At 43.0% G+C, this 25366-nt stretch overlaps 1 protein-coding gene across 1 annotated transcript in view; it reads right to left on the bottom strand.

The window, feature by feature from the left end:
* Window positions 1–12812, bottom strand: part of LOC121581271 (unconventional myosin-IXb) — a 58210-nt gene extending 45398 nt beyond the window's left edge. Inside the window, exon 1 of the mRNA XM_041896781.2 lies at window positions 11823–12812. Coding sequence (XP_041752715.2) covers window positions 11823–12641 — 819 coding nt within the window. The 5' untranslated portion in view covers window positions 12642–12812. The remainder of the gene's footprint in view (window positions 1–11822) is intronic.
* Window positions 12813–25366: the final 12554 nt, after the last annotated feature.

Below are 25366 nucleotides of genomic sequence, written 5' to 3'. Positions count from 1 at the left end.
GATAGCCTGCAGAGCTCTATCATACTATCCAGGTCTGTGCCCAAACAGTTTGAGCTTCTACTTCTAAAAATCCACCTTTCCAGAAATAAGTCTCTCACTGTTGCTGCTTGCTACAGACCCCCCTCAGCCCCCAGCTGTGCCCTGGACACCATATGTGAATTGATTGCCCCCCATTTATCCTCAGAGTTCGTACTGATTGGTGACCTAAATTGGGATATGCTTAATACCCCGGCCATTCTACAATCCAAACTAGATGCCCTCAATCTCACGCAAATTATCAACGAACCTACCAGGTACAACCCTAAATCCGTAAACATGGGTACCCTCATAGATATCATCCTGACTAACTTACCCTCTAAATACACCTCCACTGTCTTCAACCAGGATCTCAGTGATCACTGCCTTATTGCCTGCGTCCGTAACGGGTCCGCGGTCAAACGACCACCCCTCATCACTGTCAAACGCTCCCTAAAACACTTTAGCGAGCAGGCCTTCCTAATTGACCTGGCCCAGGTATCCTGGATGGATATAGATCTCATTCCGTCAGTAGAGGATGCCTGGTTGCTCTTTAAAAGTAATTTCCTCTCAATCTTAAATAAACATGCCCCATTCAAAAAATACAGAACTAAGAACAGATATAGCCCCTGGTTCTCCTCAGACTTGACTGCCCTTGACCAGCACAAAAACATCCTGTGGCGTACTGCATTAGCATCAAATAGCCCCCGCGATATGCAACTTTTCAGGGAAGTTAGGAACCAATATACACAAGCAGTTAGGAAAGCAAAGGCTAACAGAAATTTGCATCCTGTAGCACTAACTCCAAAAAGTTTTGGGACACTGTAAAGTCCATGGAGAATAAGAGCACTTCCTCCCAGCTGCCCACTGCACTGAGGCTAGGAAACACTATCACCACCGATAAATCTACAATAATCGAGAATGTCAACAAGCATTTTGCTATGGCTGGCCATGCTTTCCACCTGGCTACCACTACCCCGGCCACAAACTCTGCACCCTCCGCTGCAACTTGCCCATGCCCCACCCGCTTCTCCTTCACACAAATTCAGACAGCTGATGTTCTGAAAGAGCTGCAAAATCTGGACTCCTAGAAATCAGCTGGGCTAGACAATCTCGACCCTTTCTTTCTAAAACTAGCCGCCGAAATTGTCGCAACCCCTATTACTAGTCTGTTCAACCTCTCTTTCGTAACGTCTGAGATCCCCAGAGATTGGAAAGCTGCCGCGGTCATCCCCCTCTTCAAAGGGGGTGACACTCTAGATCCAAACTGTTACAGACCTATATCCATCCTGCCCTGCCTTTCGAAAGTATTTGAAAGCCAAGTTAACAAACAGATCACCGACCATTTCGAATCCCACCGTACCTTCTCCGCTATGCAATCCGGTTTCCGAGCTGGTCATGGGTGCACTTCAGCCACGCTCAAGGTCCTAAACGATATTATAACCGCGATCGATAATAGACAGTACTGTGCAGCCGTCTTCATCGACCTGGCCAAGGCTTTCGACTCTGTCAACCACCGCATTCTTATTGGCAGACTAAATAGCCTTGGTTTCTCAAATGACTGCCTCGCCTGGTTCACCAACTACTTCTCAGATAGAGTTCAGTGTGTCAAATCGGAGGGCCTGTTGTCTGGACCTATGGCAGTCTCTATGGGGGTGCCACAGGGTTCAATTCTTGGGCCGACTCTTTTCTCCGTGTATATCAATGATGTCGCTCTTGCTGCTGGTGACTCTCAGATCCACCTCTACGTAGACGACACCATTTTGTAAACATCTGGCCCTTCATTGGACACTGTATTAACAAACCTCCAAACGAGCTTCAATGCCATACAACACTCCTTCAGTAGCCTCCAACTGCTCTTAAACACTAGTAAAACTAAATGCATGCTCTTCAATCGAACGCTGCTGGCACCCGCCCACCCGACTAGAATCACCACTCTCGATGGGTCTGACCTAGAGTATGTGGACAACTACAAATACCTAGGTGTCTGGTTAGACTGTAAACTCTCCTTCCAGACTCACATTAAGAATCTCCAATCCAAAGTTAAATCTAGAATCAGCTTCCTATTTCGCAACAAAGCCTCCTTCACTCATGCTGCCAAACATGCCCTCGTAAAACTGACTATCCTACCGATCCTTGACTTCGGCGATGTCATTTACAAAATAGCCTCCAACACTCTACTCAGCAAATTGGATGTAGTCTATCACAGTGCCATCCGTTTTGTCTCCAAAGCCCCATACACTACCCACCACTGTGACCTGTATGCTCTTGTTGGCTGGTCCTCACTACATGTTCGTCGTCAAACCCACTGGCTCCAGGCCATCTATAAATCACTGCTAGGCAAATCCCCGCCTTATCTTAGCTCATTGGTCACCATAGCAGCACCCGTAGTCTGCGCTCCAGCAGGTATATCTCACTGGTCATTCCCAAAGCCAACACCTCCTTTGGCCGCCATTCCTTCCAGTTCTCTGCTGCCAATGACTGGAACGAATTGCAAAAATCTCTGAAGCTGGAGACTCTTATCTCCCTCACTAACTTTAAGCATCAGTAGTCAGAGCACCTTACCGATCACTGCACCTGTACACAGCCCATCTGAAATTAGCCCACCCAACTACCTCATCCCTATATTGTTATTTATTTTGCTCTTTTGCACCCCAGTATCTCTATTTGCACATAATCTCTTGCACATCTAGCATTCCAGTGTTAATACTAATTGTAATTATTTTGCACTATAGTCTATTTATTGCCTTACCTCCATAACTTGCTACATTTGCACACACTGTATATATATTTTCTGTTGTATTTTTTGACTTTATGTTTTTTTACCCCATATGTAACTCTGTGTTGTTGTTTTTATCGCACTGCTATGCTTTATCTTGGCCAGGTCGCAGTTGTAAATGAGAACTTGTTCTCAACTGGCTTACCTGGTTAAATAAAGGTGAAATAAAAATAAATAAAAAATATCCAGTAACATAACATTTGAAATGTCTCTATTCTTTCTAAACTTTTGTGAGTATAATGTTTATTGTTCATTTCTGATTGTAATTGCTGTTAACATGATTAGCACTATTATCACTATTGCTTAATTACAAACAGTCTAGAATATTCCTGTCTTTGACCATCGATATGTTTCCTTTGACAATGTAAGTGTTTTACTTTCCATGTCAATAAAGTATAGTGAACAAGAGCGCGAGACACACACTAGGAGAGGAAAAACTGAGATAACCGTCTGTCGGGAAATAAGTGAGAAAACAGAGACAAGAAACCTGTTGGACCTGTTTACAGAGATAAGAATAAGAATCTAGCTATAACTACCTGATGCGGCCTGCACTGCACCTTGGGTAGGAATGGGAACAGACTGCATCTTGGGAAGAGGTGGGATAGGGTGGGACACAGCCCTACTTTGTGCCTTATGTAAGTCGTTAATAATGTAAACATTATTCTACTTTGACATTATGGGGTATTGTGTGTAGGCCATTGACACAAAATCTCAATAAAAAAGATAGCGCAAGGAATTTTGTATTTTTTTCACCCAACTTTGATCCTAAATCCAATGACATGGTTTAACTTTTTGTTGATTTCAAGTTGAATTCACGTTAGATGACAACTCAACCAAATGTAAATCAAAACTAGACGTTGAACTAACGTCTGTGCCCAGTGGGACATTTTCACATAGATATACACTACCGGTCAAAAGTTTTAGAACACCTACTCATTCAAGGGTTTTTCTTAATTTTTACTATTTTCTACATTGTAGAATAATAGTGAAGACATCAAAACAATGAAATAACACATATGGAATCAAAGAAGTGTTAAACAAATCAAAATATATTTTATATTCACCCTTTGCCTTGATGACAGCCTTGCACACACTTGCCATTCTCTCAAACAGCTTCATGAGGTAGTCACCTGGAATGCATTTCAATTAACAGGTGTGTGCCTTCTTAAAAGTTAATTTGTGGAATTTCTTTCTTTCTTTATGCATTAGAGACAATCAGTTGTGCTGTGACAAGGTGGGGGGGGGGGGGGGGGGGAATGGCCGGCAAGGATGTAGCTCAGTTGGTAGAGCAAAGGTTGTGGGTTCGATTCCCACGGGGGGCCAGTATGAAAAATAAAATTAAAATAACGTATGCACTCACTAACTGTAAGTCGCTCTGGATAAGAGCGTCTGCTAAATGACTAAAATGTAAGTGCACTCGCAAAAACCATCAAGCGCTATGATGAAACTGGCTCTCATGAGATCCGCCAAAGGAATGGAAGACCCAGAGTTACCTCTGTTGCAGAGGATAAGTTCATTCGAGTTACCAGCCTCAGAAATTGCAGCCCAAATAAATGCTTCATAGAGTTCAAGTAACAGACACATCTCAACATCAACTGTTTTTTTTTTTACATTTATTTAACCAGGTAAGCCAGTTGAGAACAAGTTCTCATTTACAACTGCGACCTGGCCAAGATAAAGCAAAGCAGTGCGATAAAAAACAACACCACAGAGTTACATATGGGGTAAACAAAACATAAAGTCAAAAATACAACAGAAAATATATATACAGTGTGTGCGAATGTAGTAAATTATGGAGGTAAGGCAATAAATAGGCCATAGTGCAAAATAGTTACAATTTCGTATTAACACTGGAATGATAGATGTGCAAAAGATTATGTGCAAATAGAGATACTGGGGTGCGAATTATCAAAATAAATAACAATATGGGGATGAGGTAGTTGGATGGGCTAATTACAGATGGGCTGTGTACAGGTGCAGTGATCGGTAAGCTGCTCTGACAACTGACGCCTAAAGTTAGTGAGGGAGATAAGAGTCTTCAGCTTTAGAGATTTTTGCAGTTTGTTCCAGTCATTGGCAGCAGAGAACTGGAAGGAATGGCGGCCAAAGGAGGTGTTCGTTTTGGAGATGACCAGTGAGATATACCTGCTGGAGCGCAGACTACAGATGGGTGTTGCTATGGCGACCAGTGAGCTAAGATAAGACGGGGATTTGCCTAGCAGTGATATATAGATGACCTGGAGCCAGTGGGTTTGGCGACGAATATGTAGTGAGGGCCAGCCAACAAGAGCGTACAGGTCACAGTGGTGGGTAGTATCTGGGGCTTTGGTGTCAAAACGGATGGCACTGTGATATAGTACATCCAATTTGCTGAGTAGAGTGTTGGAGGCTATTTTGTCAATGACATCGCCGAAGTAAAGAATCGGTAGGATAGTCAGTTTTACGAGGGCATGTTTGGCAGCATGAGTGAAGAAACCTTTGTTGTGAAATAGGAAGCCGATTCTAGATCTAACTTTTGACTGGAGATGCTTAATGTGAGTCTGGAAGGAGAGTTTACAGTCTAACCAGACACCTAGGTATTTGTAGTTGTCCACATACTCTAGGTCAGACCCGCCGAGAGTAGTGATTCTAGTCGGGTGGGCGGGTGCAAGCAGCGTTCGGTTGAAGAGCATGCATTTAGTTTTACTAGTGTTTAAGAGCAGTTGGAGGCTACGGAAGGAATGTCGTATGGCGTTGAAGCTCGTTTGGAGGTTTGTTAACACAGTGTCCAATGAAGGGCCAGATGTATACAAAATGGTGTCGTCCGCATAGAGGTGGATCCGAGCATCACCAGCAGCAAGAGCAACATCATTGATATACACAGAGAATAGAGTCGGCCCGATATTTGAACCCTGAGGCACCCCCATAGAGACTGCCAGAGGTCCAGACAACAGGCCTTTCGATTTGACACATTGAACTCTATCTGAGAAGTAGTTGGTGAACCAGGCGAGGCAGTCATTTGAGAAACCAAGTCTGCCAATAATAATGCGATGGTTGACAGAGTCGAAAGCCTTGGCCAGGTCGATGAAGACGGCTGCGCAGTACTGTCTTTTATCGATCACTGTTATAATATCGTTTAGGACCTTGAGCGTGGCTGAGATGCACCCATGACCAGCTCGGAAACCGGATTGCATAGCGGAGAAGGTACGGTGGGATTCGAAATGGTCGGTGATCTGTTTGTTAACTTGGCTTTCAAAAACTTTCAAAAGGCAGGGCAGGATGGATATAGGTCTGTAACAGTTTGGATCTAGAGTGTCATCCCCTTTGAATAGGGGGATGACCGCGGCAGCTTTCCAATCTCTGGGGATCTCAGACGTTACGAAAGAGAGGTTGAACAGGCTAGTAATAGGGGTTGCGACAATTTCGCCGGCTAATTTTAGAAAGAAAGGGTCCAGATTGTCTAGCCCAGCTGATTTGTAGGGGTCCAGATTTTTCAGCTCTTTCAGAACATCAGCTGTCTGAATTTGTGTAAAGGAGAAGCAGGGGGGGCATGGGCAAGTTGCAGCGGAGCGTGCAGAGATGGTGGCCGGGGTAGTGGTAGCCAAGTCAAAATGCTTGTTGAAATTCTCGATTATTGTAGATTTATCAGTGGTGACAGTGTTTCCTAGCCTCAGTGCAATGGGCAGTTGGGGGAGGTGCTCTTATTCTCTATGGACTTTACAGTGTCCCAAAACCTTTTGGAGTTAGTGCTACAGGATGCAAATGTCTGTTTGAAAAAGCTAGCCTTTGCTTTCCTAACTGATTGTGTATATTGGTTCCTGACTTCCCTGAAAAGTTGCATATTGCGGGGGCTGTTCGATGCTAATGCAGTACTCCACAGGATGTTTTTGTGCTGGTCAAGGGCAGTCAAGTCTGAGGAGAACCAGGGGCTATATCTGCTCTTAGTTCTGAATTTTTTGAATGGGGCATGCTTATTTAAGATTGAGAGGAAAGCATTCCTCTACTGACGGAATGAGATCGATATCCATCCAGGATACCCGGGCCAGGTCAATTAGAAAGGCCTGCTCGCTAAAGTGTGGTCCTCTGTAGCTCAGCTGGTAGAGCACGGCGCTTGTAACGCCAAGGTAGTGGGTTTGATCCCCGGGACCACCCATACACAAAAAAATTTATGCACGCATGACTGTAAGTCGCTTTGGATAAAAGCGTCTGCTAAATGGCATATTATTATTATTATATTATAAAGTGTTTTAGGGAGCGTTTGACAGTGATGAGGGGTGGTCGTTTGACCGCGGACCCATTACGGACGCAGGCAATAAGGCAGTGTTCGCTAAGATCCTGGTTGAAGACAGTGGAGGTGTATTTAGAGGGTAGATTTGTCAGGATGATATCTATGAGGGTGCCCATGTTTACAGATGTAGGGTTGTACCTGGTAGGTTCCTTGATAATTTGTGTGAAATTGAGGACATCTAGTTTAGATTTTAGGTTGGCCGGGGTGTTAAACATATCCCTGTTTAGGTCACCAAGCAGTACGAACTCTGAGGATAGATGGGGGGCAATCAGTTCACATATAGTGTCCAGGGCACAGCTTGGGGCTGAGGGGGGTCTGTAGCAAGCGGCAACAGAGAGACTTGTTCAGAGGAGACTGTGTGAATCAGGCCTTCGTGGTTGAATTGCTGCAAAGAAACCACTACTAAAGGACACCAATAAGAAGAGACTTGCTTGGGCCAAGAAACACGAGCAATGGACATTAGACTGGTGGAAATGTGTCCTTTGGTCTGGAGTCCAAATTTGAGATTTTTGATTCCACCCGCCGTGTCTTTGTGAGACGCGGTGTGGGTGAACTGATGATCTCTGCATGTGTATTTCCCACCGTAAAGCATGGAGGAGGTGGTGTTATGGTGTGGGGGTGCTTTGCTGGTGACACTGTTTGTGATTTATTTAGAATTCAAGGCACACTTAACCAGCATGGCAACCACAGCATTCTGCAGCGATACGCCATCCCATCTGGTTTGGGCTTAGTGGGACTATCATTTGTTTTTCAACAGGACAATGACCCAACACACCTCCAGGCTGTGTAAGGGCTATTTTACCAAGAAGGAGAGTGATGGAGTGCTGCATCAGATGTCCTGGCCTCCACAATCCCCCAACCTCAACCAAATTGAGATGGTTTGGGATGAGTCGGACCGCAGAGTGAAGGAAAAGCAGCCAACAAGTGCTCAGCATATGTGGGAACTCCTTCAAGACTGTTGGAAAAGCATTCCAGGTGAAGCTGGATGAGAGAATGCCAAGAGTGTGCAAAGCTGTCATCAAGGCAAAGGGTGGCTACTTTGAAGAATCTCAAATATAAAATATATTTGGATTTGTTTAACACTTTTGTGGTTACTACGTGATTCAATATGTGTTATTTCATAGTTTTGATGTCTTCACTATTATTCTACAATGTAGAAAATAGTAAAAATAAAGAAAATCCCTTGAATGAGTAGGTGTTCTAAAACTTTTGACCGGTAGTGTAGCTGTTGACTTCTATGATGGGGCGGCAGGTAGCTGAGTGGTTAAGAGCGTTGTGCCAGTAACCGAAAGGTCGCTGGTTCTAATCCCCGAGCTCACTAGGTGAAAAACCTGTCGATGTGCCCTTGAGCAAGGCACTTAACCCTAATTGCTCCTGTAAGTCGCTCTGGATAAGAGCGTCTGCTAAATGACTAAAATGTAAAATGTAAATGTAATGATATTGCCTATAATAGCCAATATGTGGTGTTCAATGTAGGCCAACAATCCATGAGACTTTATAAAAACATTATGCTTGGCTTGACATTAACCATTTTAGGTATTATATTTTACTTGTCACAATTGGCCAAATAGGTGACTGAAAGTTTCATTGTATTGTGCTAGATGATGCAAGAACCAGCTTTAAATTGATTGTTATAATAATAATAATAATCATTATTATTATTACCATACAGAGAATCACACAGAAATGTGTGCTACCCTCTGCCTATTGGCTTATTTGCATTTTCATGCCTGTCTCAAAATAGGACACTTTCCCTTTAAGACAAACAATAGCTCACCTGACCTGCTTTTCAAAGACAGTTAGATATGTACAAGTTTTGTGCTCTTGTAGGAAGCAATCACTCCCCCATTGCTGAGCAAAATAAGCTATAACCGGGCTAGTAACTCACAAGCTAGGATAGAATATCAACAAATGTGCACACACGGCTATGTTCTGTGATCTCAAATGGGCATATAGGCTACTCTCCGACCACTGGTGATGGAAAAACTGCTCATGCCTGTGAAATAGAACAAGGTTACTCCGATGCGCTCCTCAACCTACAACAAAATCACCAACTCAGTCTTGCAGTTAGATTTGGTTTGTTGCATTGAAAGGGACTGTTAATATGTTGATCCCAATTTCCAAAGTAGAGGACAGATAGTGTACATTTTAGTGAAGTTCAATCTCGTGCATGTCTGCGTGGGCTTGCAGTTCTTCTGCATGGGACTGCTCCAGGAGGGAGGGAACATTGGCCAGAGCATACCTGAGTTAGAGTGACTAGCTGGCTGACTGGCTGTTACAGAAGAAATCACTGTCATTGTCTGTGGTAAAGAGGCGAGTGGTATGTGCTTCCCTGAAAAGCTGTTCCCCCATCAATCCTGACTGAGCACTATTCACTCAGCAGCTGGAATGCAGCGCTGGCAGAAAATGTTTTGCTCACTAGCCCTGAAAACTGAATAGGAAACAAAACTGGAGAGACAACTGTTTGTCTGGTTACTCATTGCAGTGATAAACATAGCAGTGATAAACAAACAGAGAAACAACAAGGTCTTATTCAATGAAACATTAAATATTGTTTGTGATGTTAGTGGTTGCAGTGGGTAGGTTGGAGGCCACACTTTCAGGTGCAAACAGTAAGCTCTCTCTCTGTGTGTGTGTGTGTGTGTGTGTGTGTGTGTGTGTGTGTGTGTGTTTGTTTTCTACTTACGTACATGGTTTTCTGTCTGCCCTAGAGTGCCTCATCTACTGCATAGTGAGCCGAGTTCTCATCTGAAGACTTTTCACCCAAAGAAAAACTCAAACTACTGCAGCTCTGACCGGGATCTCGCCTCTGGATACAAGTCTAGCTCAGTAACACTTCTCACTTTATTATGAAGTGTTCTAATGCTTTATTAACATCCAGAGTAGGGATGGGACAAATGAACAATTTTGCTTTTTGTTTAAACTGCAATTTTGTTATTGGTTTTCCGTTAAAACAATAAGAATAAAATCACAAAATTCCACCTCAACTCACAATGAAGAATAATGGTCTTATTACGTACTGTATGTATGACCGCTAGGTCCGGGGGATGAAGTTACACTATTTTTACAAAAGTATGTGGACACCAGTTCAAATGAGTGGATGCGGCAAATTCAGCCACACCCGTTGCTGACAGGTGTATAAAATTAAGCACACAACAAGGCAGTTCGTCAACTTTCTGCCCTGCTAGAGCTGCCCAGATCAACTGTAAGTGCTGTTATTGTGAAGTGGAAATGTCTAGGAGCAACAATGGCTCAGCCGTAGGCCACACAAGCTCACAGAACGAGACCGCCGAGTGCTGAAACGTGTTAAAAATCATCTGTCCTCGGTTGCAACACTCACTACAGAGTTGCAAACTGCCTCTGGAAGCAATGTCAGCACAATAACTGCTCTTCGGGAGCTTCATGAAATGGGTTTCCATGGCCGAGCAGCCGCACACAAGCCTAAGATCACCATGCCCAATGCCAAGTGTTGGCTGGAGTGGTGTAAACTTGCTGCCATTGGACTCTGGAGCAGTGAAACCGCGTTCTCTGGAGTGATGAATCACACTTCATCTGGCAGTCCGAAGGATGAATCTGGGTTTGGCGGATGCCAGGAGAACGCTATCTGCCCGAATGCATAGTGCCAATTGTAAAGTTTGGTGGAGGAGGAATAATGGTCTGGGGCTGTTTTTCATGGTTCGGGCTATGCCTCTTAGTTCCAGTGAAGATAAATCTTAAGGCTACAGCATACAATGACATTCTAGACAATTCTGTGCTTCCAATTGTGTGGCAACAGTTTGGGGAAGACATTTCCTGTTTCAGCATTGCAATGCCCCGTGCACAAAGCGAGGTCCATACAAAATTGGTTTGTCAAGATCGGTGTGGAAAAACTTGACTGGCCTGCACCAAGCCCTGACCTCAACCCCATCGAACACCTTTGGAATGAATTGGAACGCCGACTGCGAAACAGGCCCAACATCAGTGCCCGACCTCACTAATGCTCGTGGCTGAATGGAAGCAAGTCCCCGCAGCAATGTTCTAACATCTAGCGGAAAGCCTTCCCAGAAGAGTGGAGGCTGTTATAGCAGCAAAGAGGCAACCAACTCCATATTAATGCCCATGATTTTGGAATGAGACGTTTGACGAGCAGGTGTCCACATACTTTTGTTAATGTAGTGTATATCTACCGCAGTTGGTATCCAAGGGTACACTATGGCTGATATGACGGGATTACACAGGATTTGTTAATCTGTTTGATATTACGTGTTACATAGGATTCTGAGGATGAGGACATTCCATTTATTTATGTCACTGGTGGGTGCCAGAAAGTCTGCGTTACAGGAGGTCTAGGGAGCCCACTTGTGTTAATCTTAGAATGAGTACGTGATGGAATGTCCTGACTGGGGTGCAAGCTGACTGGGTTGCAAGATGATACTATTGTAGTTGGGAGAGACACCCAATAATGGTTGGCAACTGTGGGCTAGAATTGGATTGCAAAGCAGTATATAAACTGAGACATTTTCTATGTATATCATTCAAAAGAGCAAGAGGCCACTCACGTGCCGCTTGTTATGTTGAATTCGGTACCATATCTATTAAATACTTTGTATCAACTCTCCATATAATTGTTTAAGTATATTCTTGCATCTTGAATTACTTGATACCAGAGAAACTCATAACAACAGCTTTTTAAATGCCGAAATGAAACCTTCTCTGGAGATAAAGGAATGGCGCTTCTGTAGCAGGACTAACCCCCCCCAACACACACCCTCTCACTCTCACCTCCAGCACAGGCCCAGCTCCCAGTATGGTCCCCTCCACCCCGCTGCTGTAGCCCTTCTGACTCAACGCCGTCAGACAGTGAATCAGGAAATTGGTGCTCTGGGTCTTCCCTGATCCGCTCTCCCCTGATATCACCACACACTGGTTCATCTGCTGCTTCAGCATGGTGTGGTACGCCACGTCCGCCATTGCAAAGATATGAGGGCTTAATTTCCCAAGTGGCTGGTTGTTGTACATCGTGATGTACTTGGGGTTGTAGATGGGCAGGAACTTGAAGGGGTTAATTGCCACCAGGATGCCCCTAGCGTACGTGTAGATGTTGTGTTTGTAGAAGCGCAGGCGCAAGGCGGCCAGGATAGTGTCCTCAGTCAGGGTGGAGAGGCAGCACAGGTCATCATAGTCCTCTAGTGAAGGTACCCCACCACCGCCCCTCCCTGACCCCAGAGCCCCTTCACCTCCCTGGGCTTGGAGGATGAAGTAATACCCCTTCTCCTGGGGATGCCGTTCTCTGGCCCCTGGGGGCCAAAGCATCACCCTCTCCACAGGCATCTCAGTGTCCCCTAGCCTCCTCTCCTCCCCTTCAGCCTGCCTGACTTCTAGCAGGGCGTACGGCCTGGCCATGTCCAGGCCCAGAGTGGCCCCTGCTTTCTGGATAACCGTGGCCGTCGTGGCCCCTGGGCTGACCTGGAGGGTACAACATGCTGCTGTGTCCTGGGACAGACGTGGGTAGATCTGGAGGAAGACGGCCTGCGGCTGCTGTTGTTGTTGTTGATCTACATCCAGGATGGCTGCTCCTACCACACCGTCAGACACACTCATCCTGCTGGCTGACACACAAAGGACCTCTCCAGCATACCTCACTGGCACTGCCCTCCCCAAATCAGGATGTAACCACTGGGCAGGGAGAGAGAGAGAAGAATGCGGTAGAGTCAGGGAGGAGTATGGGAGATACAGTGCAGTCGGAAAGCATTCAGACCCCTTCACTTATTCCACATTGTTACGTTACAGCCTTGTTCTAAAATTGATTAAATTGGGTTTTTTCCTCATTAATCGACACACAACACACACTAAAAACCTGTTTTCGCTTTGTCATTATGGGGTATTGTGTAGATTGATTACGAAAACAATTAATGTAATACATTTTAGAATCAGGCTGTAACGTAACAAAATGTTGAAAAAGTGAAGGGGTCTGAATACTTTCCGAATGCACTGTTAACATTACAAATGGCATTAGACTGGCAATCTAAGTAAAGTATTTGCATGACGGTAAATACATATTTATCAGAATTTAAAAGTGGCATTGAATTCTTATAACAATTCTCCACTTTAATTTAAGCATAAATCTGCTCAGCCATTGATAGTCGCAGAGATTGAATAGGATACTGTATCGATACAGTATAGAGCTCCACTGAAGCAGTGAGGGAAGGGAGACACTACACAACAAATTAACCCAGCTTCCAAGAGAAGTGAGTGCATACTTGTCTGTCGAGCCTATATGCATGCAGACACCAGAAAAGGTTACAAATGTTTTCTACAGTATTTGTTCCACTAAGACAATAACCTCTATTCCCTCAGTGCAACCAACTTTCCCACGACTTCCCTAATCCCCATTCCCTACAATATAATATTTTGTCCAGTGACAACGAGATTCAACAGCTGAGTCATTCTTACTGTCCGGTGCCTTTTGGACCTCATAACGTTTGGGAGAGAAAAAAATAAAATAGAGTATTCTATCAGAAAAAGGTCATGTTTGACTTTCAGAAAAGCATATTGGTCAAGCTCAGGCATTTATATCCTAATTATTATAGGCAGATTGTTCACAAAATAATATTTCAACCCTGTTAGAGACATACACATAAATATCGGAAAGTGTTAACAATGCATGCATGCATGTATGTATGTATGTACAGTGCCTTGCAAAAGTATTCATTCCCCTTGCCGTTTTTCCTATTTTGTTGCATTACAACCTGTAATTTAAATGGCTTTTTATTTGGATTTAATGTAATGGACATACACAAAATAGTCCAAGTTGGTGAATAAAAAAAAAAAAAAAAAACTTCTTACAAACAATTCTAAAAAATAAATAATGGAAAAGTGGTGCATGCATATGTATTCACCCCCTTTGCTATGAAGCCCCTAAATAAGATCTGGTGCAACCAATTACCTTCAGAAATCACATAATTAGTTAAATAAAGTCCACCTGTGTGCAATCTAAGTGTCAGTATATACAGTGAGGGAAAAAAGTATTTGATCCCCTGCTGATTTTGTACGTTTGCCCACTGACAAAGAAATGATCAGGCTATAATTTTAATGGTAGGTTTATTTGAACAGTGAGAGACAGAATAACAACAACAAAATCCAGAAAAATGCATGTCTAAAATGTTATAAATAGATTAGCATTTTAATGAGGGAAATAAGTATTTGACCCCCTCTCAATCAGAAAGATTTCTGGCTCCCAGGTGTCTTTTATACAGGTAACGAGCTGAGGTTAGGAGCACACACTTAAAGGGAGTGCTCCTAATCTCAGCTTGTTACCTGTATGAAAGACACCTGTCCACAGAAGCAATCAATCAGATTCCAAACTCTCCACCATGGCCAAGACCAAAGAGCTTTCCAAGGATGTCATGGACAAGATTGTAGACCTACACAAGGCTGGAATGGGCTACAAGACCATCGCCAAGCAGCTTGGTGAGAAGGTGACAACAGTTGGTGCGATTATTCGCAAATGGAAGAAACACAAAATAACTGTCGATCTCCCTCGGCCTGGGGCTCCATGCAAGATTTCACCTCGTGGAGTTGCAATGATCATGAGAATGGTGAGGAATCAGCCCAGAACTACACGGGAGGATCTTGTCAATGATCTCAAGGCAGCTGGGACCATAGTCACCAAGAAAACAATTGGTAACACACTACGCCTTGAAGGACTGAAATCCTGCAGCGCCTGCAAGGTCCCCCTGCTCAAGAAAGCACATGTACATGCCCGTCTGAAGTTTGCCAATTAACATCTGAATGATTCAGAGGAGAACTGGGTGAAAGTGTTGTGGTCAGATGAGACCAAAATGGAGCTCTTTGGCATCAACTCAACTCGCCGTGTTTGGAGGAGGAGGAATGCTGCCTATGACCCAAAGAACACCATCCCCACCGTCAAACAAGGAGGTGGAAACATTATGCTTTGGGGGTGTTTTTCTGCTAAGGCGACAGGACAACTTCACCGCATCAAAGGGACGATGGACGGGGCCATGTACCGTCAAATCTTGGGTGAGAACGCCTTCCCTCAGCCAGGGCATTGAAAATGGGTCGTGGATGGGTATTCCAGCATGACAATGACCCAAAACACACAGCCAAGGCAACAAAGGAGTGGCTCAAGAATTAGCACATTAAGGTCCTGGAGTGGCCTAGCCAGTCTCCAGACCTTAATCCCATAGAAAATCTGTGGAGGGAGCTGAAGGTTTGAGTTGCCAAACGTCAGCCTCGAAACCTTAATGACTTGGAGAAGATCTGCAAAGAGGAGCGGGACAAAATCCCTCCTGAGATGTGTGAAAACCTGGTGGCCAACTACAAGAAACGTCTGACCTCTGTGATTGCCAACAAGGGTTTTGTCACCAAGTACTAAGTCATGTTTTGCAGAGGGGTCAAATACTTATTTCCCTCATTAAAATGCAAATCAATTTAACATTTTTGATATGCGTTTTTCTGGATTTTTTGTTGTTCTTCTGTCTCTCACTGTTCAAATAAACCTACCATTAAAATTATAGACAGATCAGTTCTTTGTCAGTGGGCAAACGTACAAAATCAGCAGGGGATCAAATACTTTCTTCCCTCACTGTATACACCTGTTCTGAAAGGCATCAGAGTCTGCAACACCACTAAGCAAGGGGCACCATTAAGACCTCTCCAAACAGGTCAGGGACAAAGTTGTGGAGAAGTACAGATCAGGGTTGGGTTCTAAAAAAATATCTGAAACTTTGAACATCCCAAGGAGCACCATTAAATCCATTATTTAAAAATGGAAAGAATATGGCACCACAACAAACATGCCAAGAGAGGGCCGCCCACCAAAACTCACAGAGCAGGCAAGGAGGGCATTAATCAGAGAGGCAACAAAGAGACCAAAGATAACCCTGAAGGAGCTGCAAAGCTCCACAGCGGAGATTAGAGTATCTGTCCATTGGACCACTTTAAGCCATACACTTCACAGAGCTGGGCTTTACGGAAGAGTGGCCAGAAACAAGCCATTGCTTAAAGAAAAAAATAAGCAAACACGTTTGGTGTTAGCCAAAAGCCATGTGGGAGACTCCCCAAACATATGGAAGGTACTCTGGTCAAATGAGACTAAAATTGAGCTTTTTGGCCATCAAGGAAAACGCTATGTCTGGCGCAAACCCAACACCTCTCATCACCCCGAGAACACAATTTTTCCATCGGCAGGGACTTGGAAACTGGTCAGAATGGAAGGAATGATGGATGGCGCTAAATACAGGGAACTTCTTGAGGGAAACCTGTTTCAGTCTTCCAGAGATTTGAGACTGGGACGGAGGTTCACCTTCCACCAGGACAATGACCCTAAGAATACTGCTAAAGCAACACTTGAGTGGTTTAAGGGGAAACATTTAAATGTCTTGGAATGGCCTAGTCAAAGCCCAGACCTCAATCCAATTGAGAATCTGTGGTATGACTTAAAGATTGCTGTACACCAGCGGAACCCATCCAACTTGAAGGAGCTGGAGCAGTTTTGCCTTGAAGAATGGGAAAAAATCCCAGTGGCTAGATGTGCCAAGCTTATAGAGACATACCCCATGAGACTTACAGCTGTAATTGCTGCAAAAGGTGGCTCTACAAAGTATTGACTATGAATAGTTGAATAGTTATGCACGCTCAAGTTCTGTTTTTTTGTCTTATTTCTTGTTTCTTTGTTTCACAAGAAAACATATTTTGCATCTTTAAAGTGGTAGGCATGTTGTGTAAATCAAATGATACAAACCCCCCCAAAATGTATTTTAAATGCCAAGGGGGTGAATACTTTCGCAAGCCACTGTATATACAGTGCCTTCGGAAAGTATTTCGACCCCTTGACTTTTTCCACATTATGTTACGTTACAGCCTTATTCTAAAATTGATTAAATTGTTTTTCCCCCTCATCAATCTACACACAATACCCCATAATGACAAAGTAAAAACAGGTTTAGACATTTTTGCAAATTTATAAAAAAAAAAAAAATCTGAAATATAACATTAACATAAGTATTCAGACCCTTTACTTACTTTGAGTAAAGCCAGTGTGTCTATGTATGCGGATGACTCAACACTATACACATCAGCTACTACAGCGACTGAAATGACAGCAATACTTATAAAAGAGCTGCAGATAGTTTCAGAATGGGTGGCAAGGAATAAGTTAGTCCTAAATATTTCTAAAACTAAAAGCATTGTATTTGGGACAAATTATTTACTAAACCTTAAACCTCAACTAAATATTGTAATGAATAATGTGGAAATTGAGCAAGATGAGGAGACTAAATTGTTTGGAGTAACCCTGGATTGTAAACTGTCATGGTCAAAACATATTGATACAACAGTAGCTAGGATGGGGAAAAGTCTGTCTATAATAAAGCGCTGCTCTGTATTCTTAACAGCACTATCAACAAGGCAGGTCCTACAGGCCATAGTTTTGTCGCACCTGGACTACTGTTCAGTCGTGTGGTCAGGTGCCACAAAGAAGGACTTAGGAAAATTGCAATTGGCTCAGAACAGGGCAGCATGGCTGGCCCTTGGATGTACACAGAGTGCTAACATTAATAATATGCATGTCAATCTCACCTGGCTCAAAGTGGAGGAGAGATTGACTTCATATCTACTTGTATTTGTGAGCGGTATAGACATGTTGAATGAACCGAGCTGTCTGCCTGAACTACTGGCACACAGCTCGGACACCCATGCATACCCCACAAGACATGCCACCAGAGGTCTCTTCACAGTCCCCAAGTCAAGAACAGACTATGGGAGGTGCACAGTACTACATAGAGCCATAACTACATGGAACTCTATTCCACATCAAGTAACTCATGCTAGCAGTAAAATTAGATTTAAAAAAAACAGATAAAAATACACCTTATGGAACAGCGGGGACTGTGAAGCAACACAAACATAGACAGATGCATACAAACACACGATAACATACGAACTATACACACATGTACACATGGATTTTGTGTTATAGATATGTGGTGGTAGTAGAGCAGAGCCCTTACTGAGGGCACACACTTAATATGTTGTGAAATCTGTTATGTTTTTTAAATGTATAACTGCCTTAATTTTGCTGGACCCCAGGATCCATAATAAATACAAATACAAATTAATTCAGCGCATTTCAGCAGTAGGTCTAGACTATCTCGGTACAGAGCGCACCCCGAGTAGGCTATTTTTATTTTATTTAACCTTTATTTAACTAGGCAAGTCAGTTAAGAACAAATTCTTATTTACAATGACGCCTACCCAGGCCTCCCCTAACCCAGACGACGCTGGGCCAATTGTGCGCCGCCCTATCGGACTCCCGATCACAGACGGTTGAGATACAGCCCGGGATCAAACCAGGGTCTGCAGTGACACCTCTAGCACTGAAATGCAGTGCCTTAGACCGCTGCGCCACTCGGGAGCCCATAGCGCTATCGAAACAAATGACCAAAGTTGCTAAGCTCGCTAGATAACCTCCAACGAATGAAAGAATATCTCCTATTTGGCAAAATCAAGTTGATTATACAGACAGCAGATCAGCTCATGAATAACGGGGAGATGAAGAGAGGAAATTGGATTACAGAATAAAGTTAGGAATTTTCATGCGAGACAGGAGTCAGGATTTGGGGTTTCAGTGGGATTGGGACAATAGGAAAATAGCCTCTATATAGGGCTATAGAAGGCTACTACGCGAATCAATATTAAGAATACACTTGTTTAGGCTACGTTATTGCATGCGAAATGTTTCTGATTAGTGATAGATGAGCAAATGAATAAATAAGCTACCACTTCCACTTGTCCAGCCAGAGATCAATTAACCAAATATACAGACAGAGATTGAGTGAAACAAAATCACATTGACTGATTATCAGACAAGTCACAGGCTTTGGTCGGGAGTAGGACAGGCTACTACACGAGTGAAGAGCAAAATCCACTTCTATAACATGCTAGCAAAATGTTCTGATCAGCTAATAAAATGTGCAAACTACAATAAATAGTATCATTAGCACTCACCTCAACTTAGATAACATTTCCCCAGCCTAATTGTTACCAAATATCTAAACAGAGATTAAGTGAAAATAGAAATCTGACCTTGATTGATGTATCTAGACGAGCCCCCACACTAGTCTCAAAGCAGCCCGATGGCGCTGTCCCAATCAAAACAATGCTCAAATGATAATCTAGGTGACCACACACACAATTGCTTTAAATTCGTATATAACTGTTGGATATGACTTTGGGAGTTTCAATAATTTTTTACATGTCTATAATTACTTTAGCCTACTTTATTCCAATATGTTCACCATTCAGTTGATCATAACTAAGGTGAGTTTTCTGTTCTCTGCGCTTTTTCTAGGCCCAATGGCTATTTCCTCATCTCCTCACTCCGCTGTCACTAGCCTCTTCCACGTTATTCTCAACACCAGTTTAAAATCAATATAGCCTACTGTTTTCTAGAAATCGGGCTTTTTTGGGGTTTGGTGGTCATTTAATTTCTGTGATGTCGGACCAGGCCTGGGCTCTGGCTTCAGCTCACTGGGCTTCGGACGGACCAGAATCACATTTTCAGTTTTGATAGGAACTCTAAACTGCATTCGGGTCTTGTGTGCAGTCCGGCAGTGTCAATTAAGCGTGTGTTTTGAATTTATGGAGACTTTGTGTGAAGTAAATACGCTAGGCAAAAGGCTTCCATGCAACAACCTTTTGGATAATATGTAAAAAATACGTACGGTACTTACTAAAGAATGTAGTTTAATTTCGTTAATTAGGGTCCATTTATTTTTGAGCGAAAAAGGTGTTCCCGTCCTTATTGCAACATATACAAATAAAAGCAACAATACTTTAGTCAGTTGGCAGTGACTGGACGCTTGAGATTTAATGTAACTTGAATGGTCATCGAAAATCTTCTTGACAAGTTTCTCGTTCTTGTGAATTGTAACTTCCTACATCTTCTGATTGGTTGGGTGCGGGTGACATGCTGCGTTCACTTGCTAGTCGCAATTTGAAAACTCGAAAAGTTTGGACTCGCTAATTGGATGTAGTTATTTAAGTGCCGCGTTCAACCAGTTAGCACAGTGGTTCCCAACCTTTTTCGGTTACTATACCCAACAACTGCATTTTGCTTTGGTCGGAGTACCCCTTAAGTACTCCTTCATGTGCATTTTACCAGTAGACCTATGGTCCCATGAGTCCTCTCAAGTACCCCCTGTGGAGAGGCTAAGTACCCCAGGGGTCCTAGTACCCCTGGTTAGGAACCACTGAGTAAGCGAGTCGAACATTTCCGAGTTTCCTAGTTCAGACCAGGACCTGAACGCGGCATCATTCCCTTTTAATCATGAGCGCGTCTGTTTCTTCAATAAACCAGAAATGGCAACAAACTTGGTCAACTAAAGTTCTATCAACGTTAACCGACCAAAAGCTTTTACTTACATTGCCAAATAGAATAACTGACAACACGCGTTGTTTTTATTTACCAAAAGCCTATGCGTTTTAACAGCTATTACTGTCTCTGGGATTTAACGATTTTATTTGCATGTACGGGTTTAGACCACCATCTGGTGGCCATATGAAGTACAGTTTTATTTCTTATACCTGGCTCAGAGTTTACACCTGTGGAATTCACCTGGGAAGAGGTGGGACTCCATTAGTTTGACTACTGTAGTATTGTGTGAGTATTGGCTACAACCAGACATTGCATACAGTAGCCTATACATCCACAAAGTCACTTAACACCTAACATTAACCACATAAATACTAATCAAATGTTATTCCTCACCTGGCATGACGGTCCATTTATTTTAATCCTGTACATATGAACATTATTGACAACAGGGAAGCTCCCTTTTCCACCAGTATTACAAAACAAGTTGATAAGAAAACTAGTTAACCTGCGCAACTGAAACGTGATCGAAAAAAGGTGTTCCCGTCCTTATTGCAAAATATACAAATAAAAGCAACAATACTTTAGTCGATTGGCAGTGACAGGACGCCTGACATTTAATGCAACTTGAATGGTCATCGAAAATCTTCTTGACAAGTTTTTTTTCTCGTTCTTGCGAATTGTAACTTCCTATATCTTCTGTCCACGTGCTTTCATCAAAGGGTTGGGTGCGGGTGACATGCTGCGTTCATGTACAAGTCGCAATTTGGAAACTCGAAAATGTTCGACTTGCTAACTGGAAATAGTTATTCACGTGCCGCGTTCAGCCACTTAGCAAGTCGGACATTTTCGAGTTTCCTAGTTCCGACCAGCACGTGAACGCGGCATCATACCCTTCTGATCATGAGCGCGTCTTGCTTCGTCAACAAAACAGCAATGGACCTTGAAACTCGGTCAACTAAAGATCTTTCAACGTTAACCGACCTAAAGTCTATTACTTACATTGCCAAATCGGATGATTGACAACACGCGTTCTTTTCTTTAACATAGGCCTATGCGTTTTAACACTATTACTGTCTCTTTGGGATTGAAAGATTTGATTGATTGACCCAATTTATTTTTATGTACGTGTTTAGACCACCATCTGGTGTCCATATGAAGTACTGTTTTATTTTCGATACCTGGCTCAGAGTTTACACGTGTGGAATTCACCTGGGAAGAGGTGGGACTCCATTAGTTTGACAACAGTAGTATTGTGTGAGTATTGGCTACAACCAGACTCCATTGCATACAGTAGCCTAAACATCCACAAAGTCACTTAACAACACCTAACATTAACAACTTTAGCTGTGTGGTTGAACAGGTTGGTCTTTTCAGGAAACCCAATAATAGTGGAGTGTGTGTGCGCATCTTATTTCAGTCAGCTTAACTGAAACTGAAACGATTTATTTCAGAAGATAACATCCTGTTTTAAACCCTCAGAAGCATATGCTGAAATCAACACGGATCATACGTCTCTATAACCCATGGGGCGGCGCACAATTGGCCCAGCGTCGTCCAGGGTAGGGGAGGGAATGGCCGGCAGGGATGTAGCTCAGTTGGTAGAGCATGGCGTTTGCAACGCCAGGGTTGTGGGTTCGATTCCCACGGGGGGCAAGTATGAAAAATTGTATGCACTAACTGTAAGTCGCTCTGGATAAGAGCGTCTGCGAAATGACTAAAATGTAAATGTATAAGAACACCCACAATATACAGTATGTTTTATCAGTGGGTTAGTGAGAATGACATAATTAGCCTAGGCCTACAGCAATTAGTATCATTCATTCATAAATGTATACAATGAAATAAATAGTCAGATATAATGACTTAACTGCAATATCATTTCCCGTACTTCCACTGCTCCTCTAGTAATCAAATAGTGCATTTAGACACAGAATCAGAAGTATTTTTCCACAAAGATATGTTTAATTTCAATTCAACATGGTAAGTGACACAAACTCAGTATGATGTCAAAGCTTTCTTTGAACCCACCAAGTCCTTTTGTATGTAATACCAATCAGTTTAATCTTTGGTTGTTGTGTTCTGTAGATTAGGTTCCTTCCAGGTGTAACATTATCCTGTTTATTGTTTGACTCTTTGTTATGCCTTGCACTGACTGGCAACAGTTACTTAAAGGACACATATGCAGACACTTTCTTTACAACTGTATTATATTACAACTGTGTTGGCTCTGTGCTTCACAATCAAGATGAGAAGTTAAAAAAAAATTACTGTAGTCTCACTAGACAGCTGGGTTGCCTGGGACACTGGACAGAACTAGACAAGACAGGTGTTGGCATATTTATTACATAGGTCTATTGTGTTGGTATTTTTATTACATGTTTATAGCTGTTTCATGCATTGTCGAACATTGCACAACATGATGATGACAACATGATGATGAAGATAGTGATGATGATAATGATGATGAAGATGATGATGTCACATTGGGCACCACTCCTGTTCCTGCTGAACTGAGCCAGTAGTCAACAAACACACACTGATTCCAGATCAGTAGGCACCGGAGTACACAGCCCTGAACTACACGTTCTATAACACACACACACACTGGTTCCAGGCACCGGAGTGAAAAAAATGATAACGCTCTGGGGTGAAGTTTCCCCTAGGTACAGATCTAGGGTAATCTTCCCATGTGTGTCGGAACATGCACGCCTTTTAAAGAACATTCCTGTTCATTTTACAGGTGGCCTGTCCTTTCCATTATTGGATCTGCGCTCCTAGAGTGTGTGGCTCACCTTTTCTTTTTCAAGTGTTCTACTCCGCTAGCCAGCTGCCTAAATAGGTGTGCATTTCATTCGCCTCCAGATTGTCCTTTCCAGCCACAGGATTCTGTCCTCCATGTCCTCTTCTCGTCCCTTCTTTCCCACCTCCCAAGTGGCAGGTAAGACACCCTGGTATGCTAGAAAATGGTTTTCATTCCAGACACTGAACTTAGCCACTGTGAACAAATCATTTTAGCTCAATGCTCACCAATAAGCTAAGTTCTGTATCTTCAGAAAGTATAGCACCCGTTTGCTCTAGTCTATAAAGGAAAAGAGAGATTCCCCATCATTCACATCATACACAAGGACAATACCAGAAAGGATGCAGTGTTATAGTCAGTGCTGTAGTAGAGGATACATAGAGCATTGGACACAGTATTACAAATGGTTAACATAAAACCAATTTAATCCATTACACTAACCTTCTGTATTACACAAATGGTTTTGCATGAACACTGATTCTATAACTTCATGCGGGTATTCATAAAACTCTTAGATTATGTCATCCCAGAAAAAAAGCATTATTTTCCAAAAGTGGAGGGAGGGATTAGATGTAAATATGTATCTTCTGTCTTTTCACTGGATGGGTATTTTCCCTGTCTCCTGGGACCTGGGTGTGAGGAGGATAGAGTCTCCTAGCTGAGTGTTTGTTCTCAGATAGTGTGCCTGAGCCTCAGGACAGGAGGATCTGCTTACAGACAAAGGTAACTTCCGAAATGGTACCCTATTCCTTATATAGTGCACTACTTTTGACCAGGGCCCTATGGTCCCTGGTTAAAAGAAGTGCACTAGGTAGGGAATAGGGTCCCATTTGGGGTGTAACCTAATACACTGTTAACCAGCCGAATGGAGATGTCATGACATCACCGCATTGCTTCACTGGAACAACAACTCTCACGTTGAAGTTATTTCAACTGGAGTCCTAGACACTCACTCACTCATGCTGAGCTGGTGTCAGTCAAACACACAAGCTAGCACACATACGCATGCACGCACACACATGCAGATGCACGTATGCACACACACATACACACACACATGCGCTGAGCTGGTGTCGGTCAAACACACCAGGGGAGGGGACTTTGTCAAAATAGTATACTCCGCAGTAATGTTATACTACTCCCACGGATCCACCAAGCCTATTGAGATGCCATAATACTTTGAGAGCAGGTGTCATATACCTGTAACAATCCTCTTCTTATTGATGTCTTTGTGGTCATACTGCCTATAGTGAGTGATAAGCCATGTGGGCAGACGTATAGATGACATGATTTCAGTTGGTTCTGTTGGCATTTTCCTCTATTCATCTTTGTTTCTTTATGTAAGAAATTGCAGATGTTAAATAAGTACATTTGGTTTCAATGCAACAGCATAAACATTGTAAACATGATTCAGACTCGGAGTTGGATTAGTTTCAATAGTATCCATGTCAGAAGTCAGTTACCTGTCCGACTGTCATTATGTCACTGCTGCTCCTCTCAGGAGAAGAAAAGACTGCTGCCATCTTTGTGAGGCAAGATCCTGAGATTGAAACTAAGTAAATAGGACCAACCGTCTCAGCTCAATAGACAGTAGTGTTACAAAGATATGGAACCATTATAAATAATGAGTTTTTGCTGTTGCTGTAGTGCGTTGACAGTAATGGCATTCTTCTGCTTTGGTGACAAATTCTTCAGAAATTCTATACTGCATGTATTTACTATTTGGCATTGCTTGCATTATTTTTAATATTATTACATAACTCTGAGCTGAATTGGTCTCATTCCATTGGTAAAGACATCAGACCTACTGTATTTAATAATACAGATAAGGTATTGGATAAGAAAGGAATGGAATAAAAACTCACCAGGTGTGAGGAGTTGACTGTGGATCAGGACAGTGTCAAACCTCAGATGTATTACCTCTGTGTCCTGTTGCAAGGGAAAATGATGCTCCTTAAAGCTCTGCCTTATGAAGTATGTGTGAGGGTGTGTTAAAGAGTCTGTGTGTGAGAAAGAGATAGAAGATGCAAGAGAGAGGGAAAGAGAGATAAGATGAAAGCGAAAGAGGGAGCGAGGGAGGGCGGATGGGACGGGACAGGTGTGGAATTTACACACCCTGCTAGCAGTGCA

The sequence above is a fragment of the Coregonus clupeaformis genome, unplaced genomic scaffold, assembly GCF_020615455.1.
Source record: "Coregonus clupeaformis isolate EN_2021a unplaced genomic scaffold, ASM2061545v1 scaf0102, whole genome shotgun sequence".
In the NCBI taxonomy this organism is placed as follows: domain Eukaryota; kingdom Metazoa; phylum Chordata; class Actinopteri; order Salmoniformes; family Salmonidae; genus Coregonus; species Coregonus clupeaformis.
Note: the sequence above shows the minus strand (reverse complement) of the source record. Positions and strands in the feature narration are given on the sequence as shown.